Raw genomic sequence first — 14,202 nt, forward strand, 5'->3', positions numbered from 1 at the left:
AGGTCTGGCATTCAGTTGCTGTCTTATTTTCTGACAGAGGGGCACACACAGCAGCACATGCTTATATGGATTCTGGTAGACATGGATACCCTTTAAAAGACCACAACGGTGATCCCAGGTGACAGTCAGAGTTGCAGTGCAATTGCCAAGAACCAGGTGTTCCATGCTCGACAAAGCAGATAGAGGGTCTATACAACTTTCATCAGGGAGCCTATTCAAATCGAGCAGGTTGAGCTTTATATTTTCCTACTGCACAGGTCAGAAACACTGTTCCCAAATAGAATTTGCCCACAGCCAGATCATTGAGAGGGCATGATAGAACAAGTGTAGCAATGCCCACTTGGGAGTGCCCATAAGAGAGCTGCATCAGGTTTTCCAGCCCTTGGCTGAGATTTGGTAACAGTACAAGCCAGCATTGGGTGGAGCATAAAAGAGGTCCTTTTGTGCTGTACTTTCTGCTGCTCCTACGATAGATTCAAGTTTGTCTGCTTCATGCACTCGTGAGGTGTATCTGCAAAAAGCTTGAAGGTCCTTTGGCACTCTCAGACATGTTCATCTTCATGCTCTTATTCCCAAGAAACAATGCTGGGAGCAATAGTAACAGTTCAGTTACTGAAACCGGCCTTCAGTTTCCTAAAGGGCAGTAGACCATAACTTGCGTTGCATATTCATTATTCACAGCCACATTGTATCATTTCCAACCGCTTTAAACAATACCACTTAGAAACAACTTGAGAAATAACTGGATGGAGGCTAGAGTGCCCCTGCTCAATGGAACCAAGTACAAGACAACACACTGGCCCCAAACACTTGGCGCCCCTTCCGGTATTTATTTATTTCTTTAGGAATGAAATTGGTACATACAACAAGGGTTCAACCTTGCACTGTTCCTCTCTGCAAATCCTCTACTTGTCTTATCTAATCCCAGTGCACCACTAGAATTCCCACTGGCAAGGCATATTCAGGCATTCACTTCTGATTTGACACAACTTAGGGGCATTCAGGCATCCAAACTACTGGCAAACTGAGCTCAAGGCAGCCTCAAGGCTATCACATGCATCCACACTGTCCTTCGGCCTTCCACAGGATCACCCTTGCCTTTGGGTGCTTCTTAGAACCTGTTGGAGTCCTGAAAGGACTGCACACAACACGCATGCACTGCAAAAAGCTGCAAAGCAAGAAAGAACAAGAAAAAACCGAACCTGGAACCAACTCCTGCTGACTGTGGCAGAGGGGCGAGCTCCTTCCTCGCACCTATCCTCTATCCAAGCTCCCCGTAGGGTGGAGGTGTCTTCCAGCAATCAGGAGAAGAGAGAAATGAAGGTAGAGAGCGGAGGGTGAACAAGAAAGAGCTGTAGAGGGAAGATGGTTCACAGATCTGCCCCAAAATGATTGCCTAGGGATCTGTGCCTGAGTTCTCCTAAGAGAAGGTGCCAAAAGCAACAGGGAAAGTTCCTCCTGCAGCCTGCACTGGTCCAAAACAGCTCCAGAACAGCTCCAGAAGCCACCACGCAGCCAAAAACATGTGCACAAAGGTCAAACACAGCAAAAGATAACCCCAAGCACCTGCTGGAGGCAAATGAACACGCCTGTACGGATTCCGTACGGACGTCCATACAGTCCGTACGAAAATTTTCTAAAAGTCCAAAAATGAGTTCTGGCACTTCCTAGAAGTGCGTCCTAGCCTTGGTATAGTCAAAACAGTGTTGAAACGGCTGAAAACAGGCTTGAAACAGGTCAAACAGCTCAAAAACTGCACAAGAACAACTGAAAACGTCCTACACCTCTGGGAGAATGAGGAGAGAGAGATGGAAGGTCCTGCTTGACAAATGACACCTCCTCCTTGCCATTTGCCCCTTCATTAGAGTCCTAACCCCCATACCAAGGACAACGTTGGTTGTCCTTTGGCCCAACTTTTAGACCCCTCTTTTAAAGCCTTTGCCTTGCCCCTAGGACCTAGTGGTGCACCTAGACTTTGCCCTTAGGAACTTCTAGGAAGTGTGCACTTCCTCTAGCCAGTCCCTCACGGCCAAACCATTACCACACTTAACCATGGTTAACCTTGGGTTAAGCGTAGGTTGAGTTACGAAGATACTTTGCATCACTTTTCACCTCCTCGTTTCACGTCCTCGTGACATACCCTCCTCTTGAAACAGCAAACTATCAAGTTTGCTGCTATAAACATAAACCACGAGCAATGATGATATGGTCTAAGAAAGCGTGCGTGTCCATCCATATATCAATGCATCATCCATGTGGAGTGACTAGTACACTCATCATAGAAGTCCCGTAGCAGATGTATTGTCAGCAAACAATACCTCGGGTGAAACATATAGTGTCACCAAGCGACTTCTAGATACCGTGAGCCTGTCTGTTGACAAGGGGGTGGAGGAACTACCCCCCTCTTGAGCATCAAGCAATGCTCCAGACCTATGCTCTGCTGAGCCTGAAGGAGCTACAACCGAAGGCAGCTCATAGCACAACAACTGAGTGGACTACACCACTTTGAGTGAAATCTACTAGTTCACTCGCCTCCAATAACTTGAACCACACACACATGGTAAGAATGGATCCTAGGAACATAGATCCCGGTACTCGATATCCTTTCAGACTTGCATCACCGCAAGCTGAATCGGTTCAGCCAATCTATGCTAGACTTGGACCCTTGCCTCATGGTTCAAATCAAAAACCAACTAGCATGTACTAAATGGATTTACTCCTTGAGCCATGCCGGGCAACAAGAGCATCCAAAACAGGCATGTGATACATGGATGTGCTGCTCTAGCCATGCCAGGCAACAAGAGCAATCCAACAGTAACAAGGACTACTTATTCTGCAATTTACGATTCAGCCTAGAAGAGGAGACTCTCCATCTTTTGACTGATACAAAAATCAACAAAACTAGCAGGGAAGAACCATCCTGCAAATTAATGCAAAGCTAGCAGGGAATAAACATCCTGCAAATAACAAAGCAGCCTAGAAAGAGGAAACTCTCCAAGTTCTGGCTGTTACAATTATTAATACCAATAGTACTGCTTTTTACCAAAGGAAAACAAATCTCCTAGCGCGCGTGGCTGTCCTTTTTCGCTTCTTGTACTCCCATAGGTTGTTTCCGTTTACGATTGGGGCAATCTTTGGCCTGATGGCCCTCTTCTTTGCAAAGGAAACACTTTCCAGCTTCAAATAGGGCTTGCCGTGTTAGAATTATAGACATAATTCAGCAGTGACCAATGTAATATAATAAGCTAGTTAGGTGCATTTTTCCCTCATTATGAGGTTTTTCCCCCTAACCGCAGTTAGTTCACTAACTATGGTTAGTGACTACTAAGGTTTTGTCACTAGAACAAAACCTTATCTTTTTCCTTTAGTGTGTAGTACTCACTATTCTATTGCAACTACGTCTTCAGCTTCCAAGCCTCCTTCTCTCTCACTCTCTCTTGCTCTCTCTCACTCATTCTATTTGCTTCATTTGGTATCAGAGCAGGTCCAAGAGCCTCGGGCTCCCTGCTCCCTTCATCGTACCTTTTTTTTGCTCCACGTTACAAGCCTGCTCCAACTCGTCCGTACAGTCCGTACAACTGTACGAAATTCGCCGTACTGCCTCCGTACAACTCGACGTACCACGTCCGTACACTTCCGTGAAGACTACCGTACAAGTCCCGTGCAGCGCCGTACATCGTCCGTACATCTCTTCGTGCAGCACCGTACAAAGTACATACAATCTCCGTACATCACCGTACAGACTGCCGTACTTGTATCGCTCCTCTCCGTACAAAGTTGCCGTACAGCACCGTACAGCGCCGTACAAGTCGCCGTACCTGCGCTGCAACAGCCGTACAGTACTATTCCGTACCTGCGCTGACGTTTTTGTACTTGCCGTACAGTCTGGACGTACTGCACCGTACAATCCGTACTATACCGTACAATCTGTACCTTTTCTAGATTGGTGTGCGTACAATCTGTACCTTTTCTAGATTGGTGTGCATTTCTGCACTTTCAGATCTGAATGTGCAGATTTACAAAGGTTGTCTTCAGCCACAGGTGTTCTTTGACAGGCTCATCTTGCAGAAAACCATAGTTTGGTGCAGTTGTTTTGGAGTACATTTGGGGCATTTTGTATTTTGCAGACATTGCAATCATTGTGCAGGTTTGGAGCTACATCTGGAGCAAAATTGCAGATCTAGTCTGAAATTTGGGGCTTTTGTTTAAAAATTGCAGATTTGGGGCTTTCAGTAATTTTGCCCCTTTCTGGCTGCAATTTCTAGCCACAAATTGGGGCTTTTGTGTTGAGAGAGCATTTTTTGGAGTATTCAGTACATACTGCCTCTCTTGGAGTGTTTGAAACACTTTTGGCAGATTTTGGAGAGTTTTTGATGCTTGGACAGATTTCTGACAGCTTAAGTACAGAAATCTAAGTTGCATATACAGCCCGTGCTTGGCTATGTTCTTTGGAAGTTGTGCATTCCATTCCCAGTAAGGGAATTCAGATCTGTATCTGCTTCAATCTTTTTCTCAAGAATGGCCCATCAAAATCAGAATGAGTTTCCATTTGGTGGTCTTTCACAAGAAGACAAGTTGGATGGTACCAACTACTCCCTCTGAAGTTTTATGGTACGTAATATTCTGATTTCTCGGAATCTATGGGATTATGTCAATGGGGATGAGATCCGACCAGCAGATATTGCACCTGCTACCCCTCCTCAGCAAGGAGGTGGAAGAGGTCGTGCACAGGGTGCAGCTGCAGGACAAGTTGTTGGTGCAGCTACAGTCAATACTCCAGAGCAGAAGAGATGGGATTCACGGGATGCCTTAGCTTTGTCATGCATCTCTCTTTCAGTAAAAAGATCTAGGTCGTGTAAGACCTCCAGGGCAACGTGGGATATATTGGAAAGCATGTATGCAGCACGGAATGATGCCAGGGTATCTTTCTTAAAAAGAGAGTTGAGCAATACACATATGGAGGAGGGTGACTCCATGTCAGTCCACCTCACAAAGCTACAGGATCTCAGAGAGCAATTGTTAAACATAGATGAAATTATTCCTGATTCAGAGATGATTACAACCACTCTGAATTCTCTTCCTGAGTCTTATCTCAGCTTTCACACTTCGCTGAACTTATCAATGAGGGGGGGTGCAAATCCCCTCACTTTTCATGAGTTGATAGGACTTCTGCTTCAGGAAGAGCAGACCAGGAAAAATTTGGCTTCACGTGCAGGTGAACAAGCCATGCTCTCAAAATTTAAATCAAAAACAAAGGGACAGGCAAAGACAGCAGCAAATCAGCCCTCCAGTGGGTCAGGACAGCCTTCACAAAAGGCTAAAAGTGATGCAAGTAAACCCAAAAAGAAGGGTTTTTGTCACTACTGCAAAAAGCCAAGTCATCACATAGCAGAATGCAAGAAAAGGATTGCAAAAGAAAAGAAAAACAGCTCAGGTATGGCTGTTTCAGATTCAGCCCCTCATGCATCTGACAGTGGGGATGCTGCAGCCAACTTTGTTGGACAGGATTATGCCTTTTTATCTTGTATTTCAGACTCTAGGTTGGCTGTTCCAGATGCTCGGGATAGTACAGCCTCTTGCAGTGATGATACATATGCATTTTTGACTTGCAGCTTTGACTCTTCTACAGATGCATCTGCTTTCAGTGTTAATGAAACACTGAACACATGGTATTTTGACAGCGGTGCATCCAAGCATATCACTTCTAGGAAGTGTCTTTTAACTTCCTTGCATCCACCTCCTGTTGGTAAGAAAGTCACTTGTGCCAACAACTCCTCATATTCAGTGCGTGGCACAGGAGAGGTTGAGCTCACTGCAATTGATGGCTCAATTTTCAGACTTTCAGATGTCTTATATGTGCCTGGCATAACCAAAAATCTTCTTTCAGTGTCCACTCTTAACAGAGGGGGATTTCAGGTCATCTTTGAGAATGACAAATGTGCTGTCCGAGACAGGGAAGCTAACTATGCCTTAAGGTTATCTGGTACTTTGCTGCGTGGGCTTTTTCAGCTTGATGTTTTTGAGAAAAGAGCAGCCCATGCTCTGGCAGTTTCTACCCCTACAACTGCCATGCAAAATGCAGAATTATGGCATGCCAGATATGGCCACATGCATTACAACAACTTAATGACACTTCAGAAATTTTCAATGGTTGATGCATTGCCACCTCTTGAGATACCTCCTCCACATGCCTGTGAAGGGTGCATTTTAGGTAAAATGCATAGATTCCCCTTCAAGAAGGATGGTTCAGTTAAAGCTGTTCGCAAATTGCAGCTTATACACAGTGATGTCTGTGGTCCCATGAGGACTCCGTCATTGGGTGGTCATCTCTACTTTGTCACATTTATTGATGACTACTCCAATTTTACTTGGGTTTATGGGCTGAAAAAGAAATCTGAAGTGTTCACGGTGTTTAAACACTTTTCAGCCATGGTTGAAAATGAAACTGGACTCAAAATACAGACATTACGCACGGATAGAGGTGGGGAATACCTATATGCAGAATTTGATGCTTTTCTCAAGCAAAAGGGTATTGTGCATCAGCTCACAGTCAGGCTGACCCCTCAGCAAAATGGCAAAGCTGAGAGGAAAAATAGAACCCTCATGGAGATGGACAGATGTATGCTGAAAAGCAAACACATGCCTCATAAATTCTGGCTAGAGGGTTTGATGTGTGCCAATTACATTTTGAACAGGGCTCCCACTAAGGCTTTAAAAACAAAAACTCCTTTTGAGGTCTGGAATGACAGGAAGCCTTCAGTGGATCACTTCCGAGTCTTTGGATGCCTTGCCTATGCACATGTGCCAGTTGAATTTAGGCACAAATTGTCAGATAAAGCCATCAAATGCATATTTGTTGGATACAGTGCAGAAAGCAAGGGGTACCGTCTCTACAATCCTGCTACACGCAAAATCATTGCAAGTAGAGACGTGATATTTTCTGAAAATTCAGCTCACACTCAGGCTGAATTTCAAATGCCTTCGTCTTCAGAGGATGTCTTTGAAGGGTTGCTACCCATTGCTTTGGGTTCCCCTGCTGATTTTTCTGATCCAAATCAGAATTTACAGCAACCTCCAAATGCTTCAGTTCCGCCACAGGATGTCTTGCCCCCTCCACAGGCAGTGGAACAGGTGGTGCAGCAAGAAATTGCAGACATACATGCAGCAAAAACAGTCCCAAACTGGCTGTTACAGACTCTCAGGGAGAGTAAACTTGATGCTCCGTTACCTGGCAGGACTCGCAGTGCAGCAAGGCACATGGAAGGTGCTAATTCAGTGGAATCAGCATATGCAGGTACTCTCCTTGATGAGGAGGAGCCTGCCACATTTGAAGAGGCAAAAGGTAATGTGCATTGGATGAATGCCATGCACGATGAGTTGCAAAAGCTGATTTGCAGACCAACTTCGACATGTCAGATTTGGGACTGCTTCACTTTTATTTGGGGATCCAGTTCTCTCATGAGAGACGTGGCACTGTTATGTCTCAGTCCAAGTATGTTCAGAAACTCTTGGACAGATTTAACATGCAAGAGTGTAAGCCCATATCCACTCCTATGGAACCAGGGCTGAAACTCACAATGCATGATGCAGGAGAATTAGTTGATGCCACACTTTACAGTCAGGCTGTTGGATGCCTCATATATCTCTGCAACACTAGACCTGGTATTCAGTTTGCAGTATCTCAGGTGAGCAGGTACATGCACAGCCCAAAAACTATGCATTGGCAGGCAGTTAAGCGCATCTTCCGTTATTTGCAGGGCACAAAGTCTTTTGGCTTACTATTTCCCAGGGGGGGTGACTTGCAGATGTATGCCTACAGTGATTCAGATTGGGCTGGTGATTATGACACTAGGCAGTCCACTAGTGGCAATTGTTTCTTTCTAGGTAAATCTTGTATTTCATGGCTGAGCAAGAAACAATCTACAGTGGCTACCTCATCATGTGAAGCTGAGTACAGGGCAGCTTTCACAGCAACAGTTGAATGTGTTTGGCTGCGACGTCTATTTGCTGATCTTCATCTCTCTTTGGAGGGTCCCTCTCCAATTCTCACTGATAGTCAGAGTGCCATTGCAGTGGCAAAGAATCCAGTGTTTCATGCTCGCACGAAACACATTGAGGTTCACTATCACTACGTCAAGAGAGAAGTTGCATGCAGGAGAGATCAGTATGATCTTTGTGTCCACACATGACAACGTTGCAGATATTTTCACCAAAGCACTACCACGTGAAAAGTTTGAGGCATTTCGCAGTGCCCTGAACTTATATCCGTTTGGTGATTGATTAGCCTTGTACATGACATTGGCACTGCAGGGGGGTGTTAGAATTATAGACATAATTCAGCGGTGACCAATGTAATATAATAAGCTAGTTAGGGGCATTTTTCCCTCATTAAGAGGTTTTTCCTCCTAACTGCAGTTAGTTCACTAACTATGGTTAGTGACTACTAAGGTTTTGTCACTAGGACAAAACCTTATCTTTTTCCTTTAGTGTGTAGTACTCACTATTCTATTGCAACTATGTCTTCAGCTTCCAAGCCTCCTTCTCTCTCACTCTCTCTTGCTCTCTCTCACTCATTCTATTTGCTTCATGCCGTTCCTCAGGAGACAATCTCTCTCTGGTACTAGGCTTACTATTAGGTCGCTGGTCCACATCAAACTTGACTTTGGTTGTCTTGGCAAATTTCTTTTTCGTGGAAGAGTCATCCCGCTGCTTACCTTTGAATCCTGGAGTCATCCCTTGCATGAGAGCATAGGCTGTAGTAGCATTCTCAATCAACCGAGAGATGTTGGAGACCTTTGTCTTGGTGCAATAATCATGAAGCTCCCACAACAATACTTTTCCACCTGCTCAGACAATGATACGGTCCTATACGAGCTGACTGGCAATAAGGCCTCCCAGAACTTTTTGTTATACTCTTCAAGATTCTTATAGTTTGCGGCATCCAGCTTATGCCATGCTGTCATTATATCCACTTCAAAAGTGGTGGTAAGCCAAGCAGATGAGAAAACTTGCTTGAACTCAATCCAAGTGTTAGGGGCTTTACCCTGCAAAAGCAAATTGGTCCACCACTGGAGTGTGTTACCCTTCAAGAAGGTGGTTGCCTTTCGTACCTTGGAAGCCTCTGTGAAATGACCACCGGAATAGGCAGCATCAAACTGTTGCACAAATGTCAGAGCCTTCAATCTATCCTGTATCCCATTGAAGGTTTCAAACTTCACAGCTGGTGGAGGCATCGTGGATCCCATATTCTGTACCATATCGCATGTGCCCATGGTGGGGTTGACCATTCCAGATCCCATTCCTTGCATCTGTGGCACACTCCAAGTGTTGCTTATCATCCCTAGCATCCCTGTCTGCATACCGGGCTGCATCCCTATGTTTGCATACATCATATTGGCATTTGCAGGGGGCATTCCACCCTCCATATGCTGCTGCAAATTCTGCATTCCTGGCTGGAAACTACCCAAGTATGTACCAGGCATACCAAGCCCTTCGGTGGGCTGTCCCACCATTGACTGAAAAACCGATCCTCCGCCAAAATATCCTGGATGCTTCATGGGCTGAGGAAGGACTTGCTGTCCTTGATTAACTGAATGAAAAGTATTGACATTACCCACTACAGGGGTGACTGTGGGCATCTCTGGTGGCTGTCTATTGAAAGATACGCGCCTCTCAGTCTTCTTATGCTTTGTCTGCTTCTTCTAAGCTGTCTTTTTGCTTCCAGGGGGAGCATTACCACCAGAATAAGCTTGCATAATCTCCAAAAAAGTCTGTTGCAGCTGTGACAGGGCTCCCACTGCACTTTGCATTTGTAACTGAAAAAGGGCATTGGGATCAAGCTCCTCTGTCTCATCCACCTCATCTTGCGAATCCTCAGTGGCATGCTCAAGAGAAACATGCTGTCCCTCATCATTTTGCTCTTCTTCACCCTCACTGGTATTGTGCTCCTCATCAAAGCTATATGTTTCCTACTCGGAGTTAGTCAGTGATCTCTCGCGGTGCGACATGATTCTTGATGGTATGGCTGTAACAAAAAATGCAATGGCGCTTTCTTCACCCAACACTCCCACGGCTCACCTCTGTAGGAAGATGGTGATATCCCGGCGATGGAACCACTGAAACCGGCCTTCAGTTTCCTAAAGGGCAGTAGACCATAACTTGCATTGCATATTCATTATTCACAACCACCTTGTATCATTTCCAACCGCTTAACTTTAAACAATACCACTTAGAAACAACTTGAGAAATAATTGGATGGAGGCTAGAGTGCCCCTGCTCAATGGAACCAAGTACAAGACACCACACTGGCCCCAAACACTTGGCGCCCCTTCCGATATTTATTTATTTCTTTAGGAATGAAATTGGTACATACAACAAGGGTTCAACCTTGCACTGTTCCTCTCTGCAAATCCTCTACTTGTCTTATCTAATCCCAGTGCACCACTAGAATTCCCACTGGCAAGGCATATTCAAGCATTCACTTCTAATCTGACACAACTTAGAGGCATTCAGGCATCCAAACTACAGGCAAACTAAGCTCAAGGCAGCCTCAAGGCTATCACATGCATCCACACTGTCCTTAGGCCTTCCACAGGATCACCCTTGCCTTTGGGTGCTTCTTAGAACCTGTTGGAGTCCTGAAAGGACTGCACACAACACGCATGCACTGCAAAAAGCTACAAAGCAAGAAAGAACAAGGAAAAACCGAACCTGGAACCAACTCCTGCTGACTGTGGCAGAGGGGCGAGCTCCTTCCTCGCACCTATCCTCTATCCAAGCTCCCCGTAGGGTGCAGGTGTCTTCCAGCAATCAGGAGAAGAGAGAAATGAAGGTAGAGAGCGGAGGGTGAACAAGAAAGAGCTGTAGAGGGAAGATGATTCACAGATCTGCCCCAAAATGATTGCCTGGGGATCTGTGCCTGAGTTCTCCTAAGAGAAGGTGCCAAAAGCAACAAGCAAAGTTCCTCCTACAGCCTGCACTGGTCCAAAACAGCTCCAGAACTGCTCCAGAAGCCACCACGCAGCCAAAAACATGTGCACAAAGGTCCAGCACAGCAAAAGACAACCCCAAGCACGCAGCTGAACACGCCTATACGGATTCCGTACATCCAAAAATGAGTTTTGGCACTTCCTAGAAGTGTGTACTAGCCTTGGAATAGTCAAAACAGTGTTAAAACGGCTGAAAACATGCTTGAAACAGCTCAAACAGCTCAAAAACTGCACAAGAACAACTGAAAACGTCCTACACCTCTGGGAGAATGAGGAGAGAGAGAGATGGAAGGTGGGGGAAGGGCATGCATACACATGCTTGACAAATGGCACCTCCTTGCCATTTGCCCCTTCATTAAAGTCCTTACCCCCATACCAAGGACAACGTTGGTTGTCCTTGGGCCCAACTTTTAGACCCCTCTTTTAAAGCCTTTGCCTTGCCCCTAGGACCTAGTGGTGCACCTAGACTTTGCCCTTAGGAACTTCTAGGAAGTGTTCACTTCCTCTAGCCAATCCCTCACGGCCAAATCATTACCACACTTAACCATGGTTAACCTTGGGTTAAGCGTAGGTTGAGTTACGAAGATACTTTACATCACTTTTCACATCCTCGTTTCACGTCCTCGTGACAGTTACCCAGTCCCTCGGCTAAGATCTGGTGGCAGCATCTTGTAATTCGAGCAAGAATTTGGTGGAGCATAATAGAGATTCTTTTCTGCTGTACTTTCTGCTGATCTACGACAGATTCAAGTTGTCTGCTTCAGCACTCCTCTGGTGTGTTTCGGACAGAGTTTGACGATCAAAACTGTGATGCAGCTAGGGCAAGGTTATGCTGTAACTTCTCTGACATTACCGAGGGACAATGGTTGATCACTGTGAAGGAACCCGCCCCTAAACCATGGCTGATGCAGTCCATAGCCCAGAACTAGATCCCCATGATAGGACTTTTCAGGCACAACACAGACAGCAGAGTGGATACACCTCAACGGGCTGCACTAGTTACTAGGAGTCATTCAAATGTGGCCATGAAAGAGCCAATATGAGCAGAGCTCCATCCTAGTACTCATTTCCTTGGCACCAAACCATAACAGGCACACCCTTGGAAAGACATACTACAGGATTTTGATAGATGCTATTTGACCATCCATAGTACAGATAACTTTCTCCTACCAGTTCCTGATCCTAATGATAAGTAGCTCAGGAGGTCCAAGGGACAGATCTTGTAGTCGTCCTTTAGTTTCCTTTCTTAGGATGCGTTCCACACTTCAGGGATGTATCAACCTATATTTCAGTTTCAGTTTGACGACTTCGAGGGGCTTTTCCTTGATTTATACTTCATCTCTTCAATCTTCTCAGCCCCTGTAGATAACACTCGGACGAAGAGGACCAAAAGCCCCATGTCAATCATAAAAAGGAACTGGTCAATGCAACCGGTGAGGACAAAAAGCAGCAAGGGATGCCAAAGAAACTATTCTCAGGTGGTTCAAAACCAGGCGGGCTACACAAGAGGCCTGTAGGCTGTAAGGGCCATGAAAAACTCTCCGTCATTCGGTAGTTTTACAACGCATCTGTCAGTTCCAGGAATCCAGAGAAGATGCAGCTAGAGTATCGCCAGTTGAAGTCTTTGAAACGGAACCCCTAAGTAACATATTATTAAAAGAGGAGATGCATTGTGTACTACTGACTTAAATATTAAGCTAGTATGGCACATATAGTCTTTGCCCTACCAAGGAGGACTAAACGAGGAAAACACATAAGCTACAGATCAATTGTACTTAGGTGAGTGCATCCAAAACCATGGCAATGCTCTGCCAGGGTCGATCGGGAATGGATAAAGGCTGCAGCAGTCCAACCCACTTCTATCTATCATATTTCACCTTTTGGAAGATGATGCATGTCCTGACGTATGTCTCGGCATCTCGCCTCAATGTCGTCCAAATTTAGCATGGCCCTATATTGTGCCTGTCTTGCTAGGAAAAATCAGTGATGTTTTCTACAAGTAAAGAGCCAATAACGAATGGCCATTTTAGGTTTCGCAAAACGTCATCTTCCCAGAGGTTTTAGCGTCTCTGGCCGGACCATGATCCTTCTACGGAAGGAAATACAATGGTCAAGTTCACGATACGTCGCTTAAATCATCAAATTGCATCTTCGAGAATCACAGGAATAAGAACTCTTGGAACTGTCGCAGAGAAACGAGCGCTGTTGAACTTTAAACTGTTGCGTAGTTACATAATCAAGCAGAGGGACACTTACCTGAAGAGTTCGAACTGCTTCTGAGCTTGCATGGTGAGTTGCTGATAAGCATGACGCTACTGCACGCCTGAGTGGTTCGGGAGGTTTCCGCGGAGGTGGCCTAATCCTTTGTGAAGGGGTGAGTTGAAACCGTGATGGCCCCAATAAAGACTGGCGTTCCGCTGATACAGCAGGGATAATTTGCATTGAAGGAGAACCTGCCTGGGCTGTATCCTCACTCTGAGTCGATTCCCTGCTCCATCTCGGATCTTTCTCAAACCGTAACATACTGTTAGCATGATTTGTTTAGAGAGTTCGAGCTCAATGATCTATGAACCTACGAAGAAACTTTCGGATATCTCCTCTTCATCCTGTTCCTCGCCTCGCTACCGAATTCTAAGCTGCCAGCTCCGCGGTCCGCTCGCTCTAGAAACGGGGTCAAGACGGGGGGAAGCCCGAGATCCGAGATCAGCCATCGCAGCGGGGGAAAGAGGCGATCAAAAAGAGAAGAAAGCGACGAACGGGGTGGGGATGGGAGGCGAATCTGGCGAGCAATGGTGCAACGACCACGGACAACTGTAAAGCAGTTCGGCAGTGGGGCTGGATCCGCGTTGGAAAGAAGACCAAAAAGCTCTTCTTCTTCTTCTTCTTCTGTTCTCTGAATTGTTCCGTCCGTCTCGAACGACAATCGTTCGTCCTCGCCCTGCTTCGTCGTGCTCGGAGCACAAGCGCACGACGGAACTAACAATGACGCTTGTGGTGTGCCGTGTGCTTCGTTTCCGGAGGCCAAAACTGTGTCTTCTTCGTCTCTGCGCTTGGTCGTTCTCGTCCTGCTGGTGAGACCGCTTCGAAGAGAAACTCTGCCGACACTCTGTTCCTCGGACGCTCTCCTCCTCTTCTTCCTCGATTCCTCCTCCTCCTCAGACCTTCTCCTCTTCTTCCTCGATTCCTCCTCCTCCTCCTCCTCCTTCGCGGACCT

At 45.9% G+C, this 14,202-nt stretch overlaps 1 protein-coding gene across 4 annotated transcripts in view; it reads right to left on the bottom strand.

Annotated features, from left to right (window-relative positions):
• The window catches only part of LOC147891199 (uncharacterized), a 94,221-nt gene extending 80,496 nt beyond the window's left edge, over nucleotides 1-13,725 (bottom strand). For all 4 annotated transcript variants that reach the window (XM_087389261.1, XM_087389258.1, XM_087389259.1 and 1 more), the window contains exon 1: nucleotides 13,245-13,725. In XM_087389261.1, the coding sequence (XP_087245387.1) occupies nucleotides 13,245-13,511 (267 nt within the window). In that variant the 5' untranslated portion in view covers nucleotides 13,512-13,725. The remainder of the gene's footprint in view (nucleotides 1-13,244) is intronic.
• Nucleotides 13,726-14,202: the final 477 nt, after the last annotated feature.

The sequence above is a fragment of the Dipteris shenzhenensis genome, chromosome 18, assembly GCF_047967505.1.
Source record: "Dipteris shenzhenensis isolate YYH24624 ecotype China chromosome 18, Dip_SZ_1.0, whole genome shotgun sequence".
Lineage (NCBI taxonomy): Eukaryota > Viridiplantae > Streptophyta > Polypodiopsida > Gleicheniales > Dipteridaceae > Dipteris > Dipteris shenzhenensis.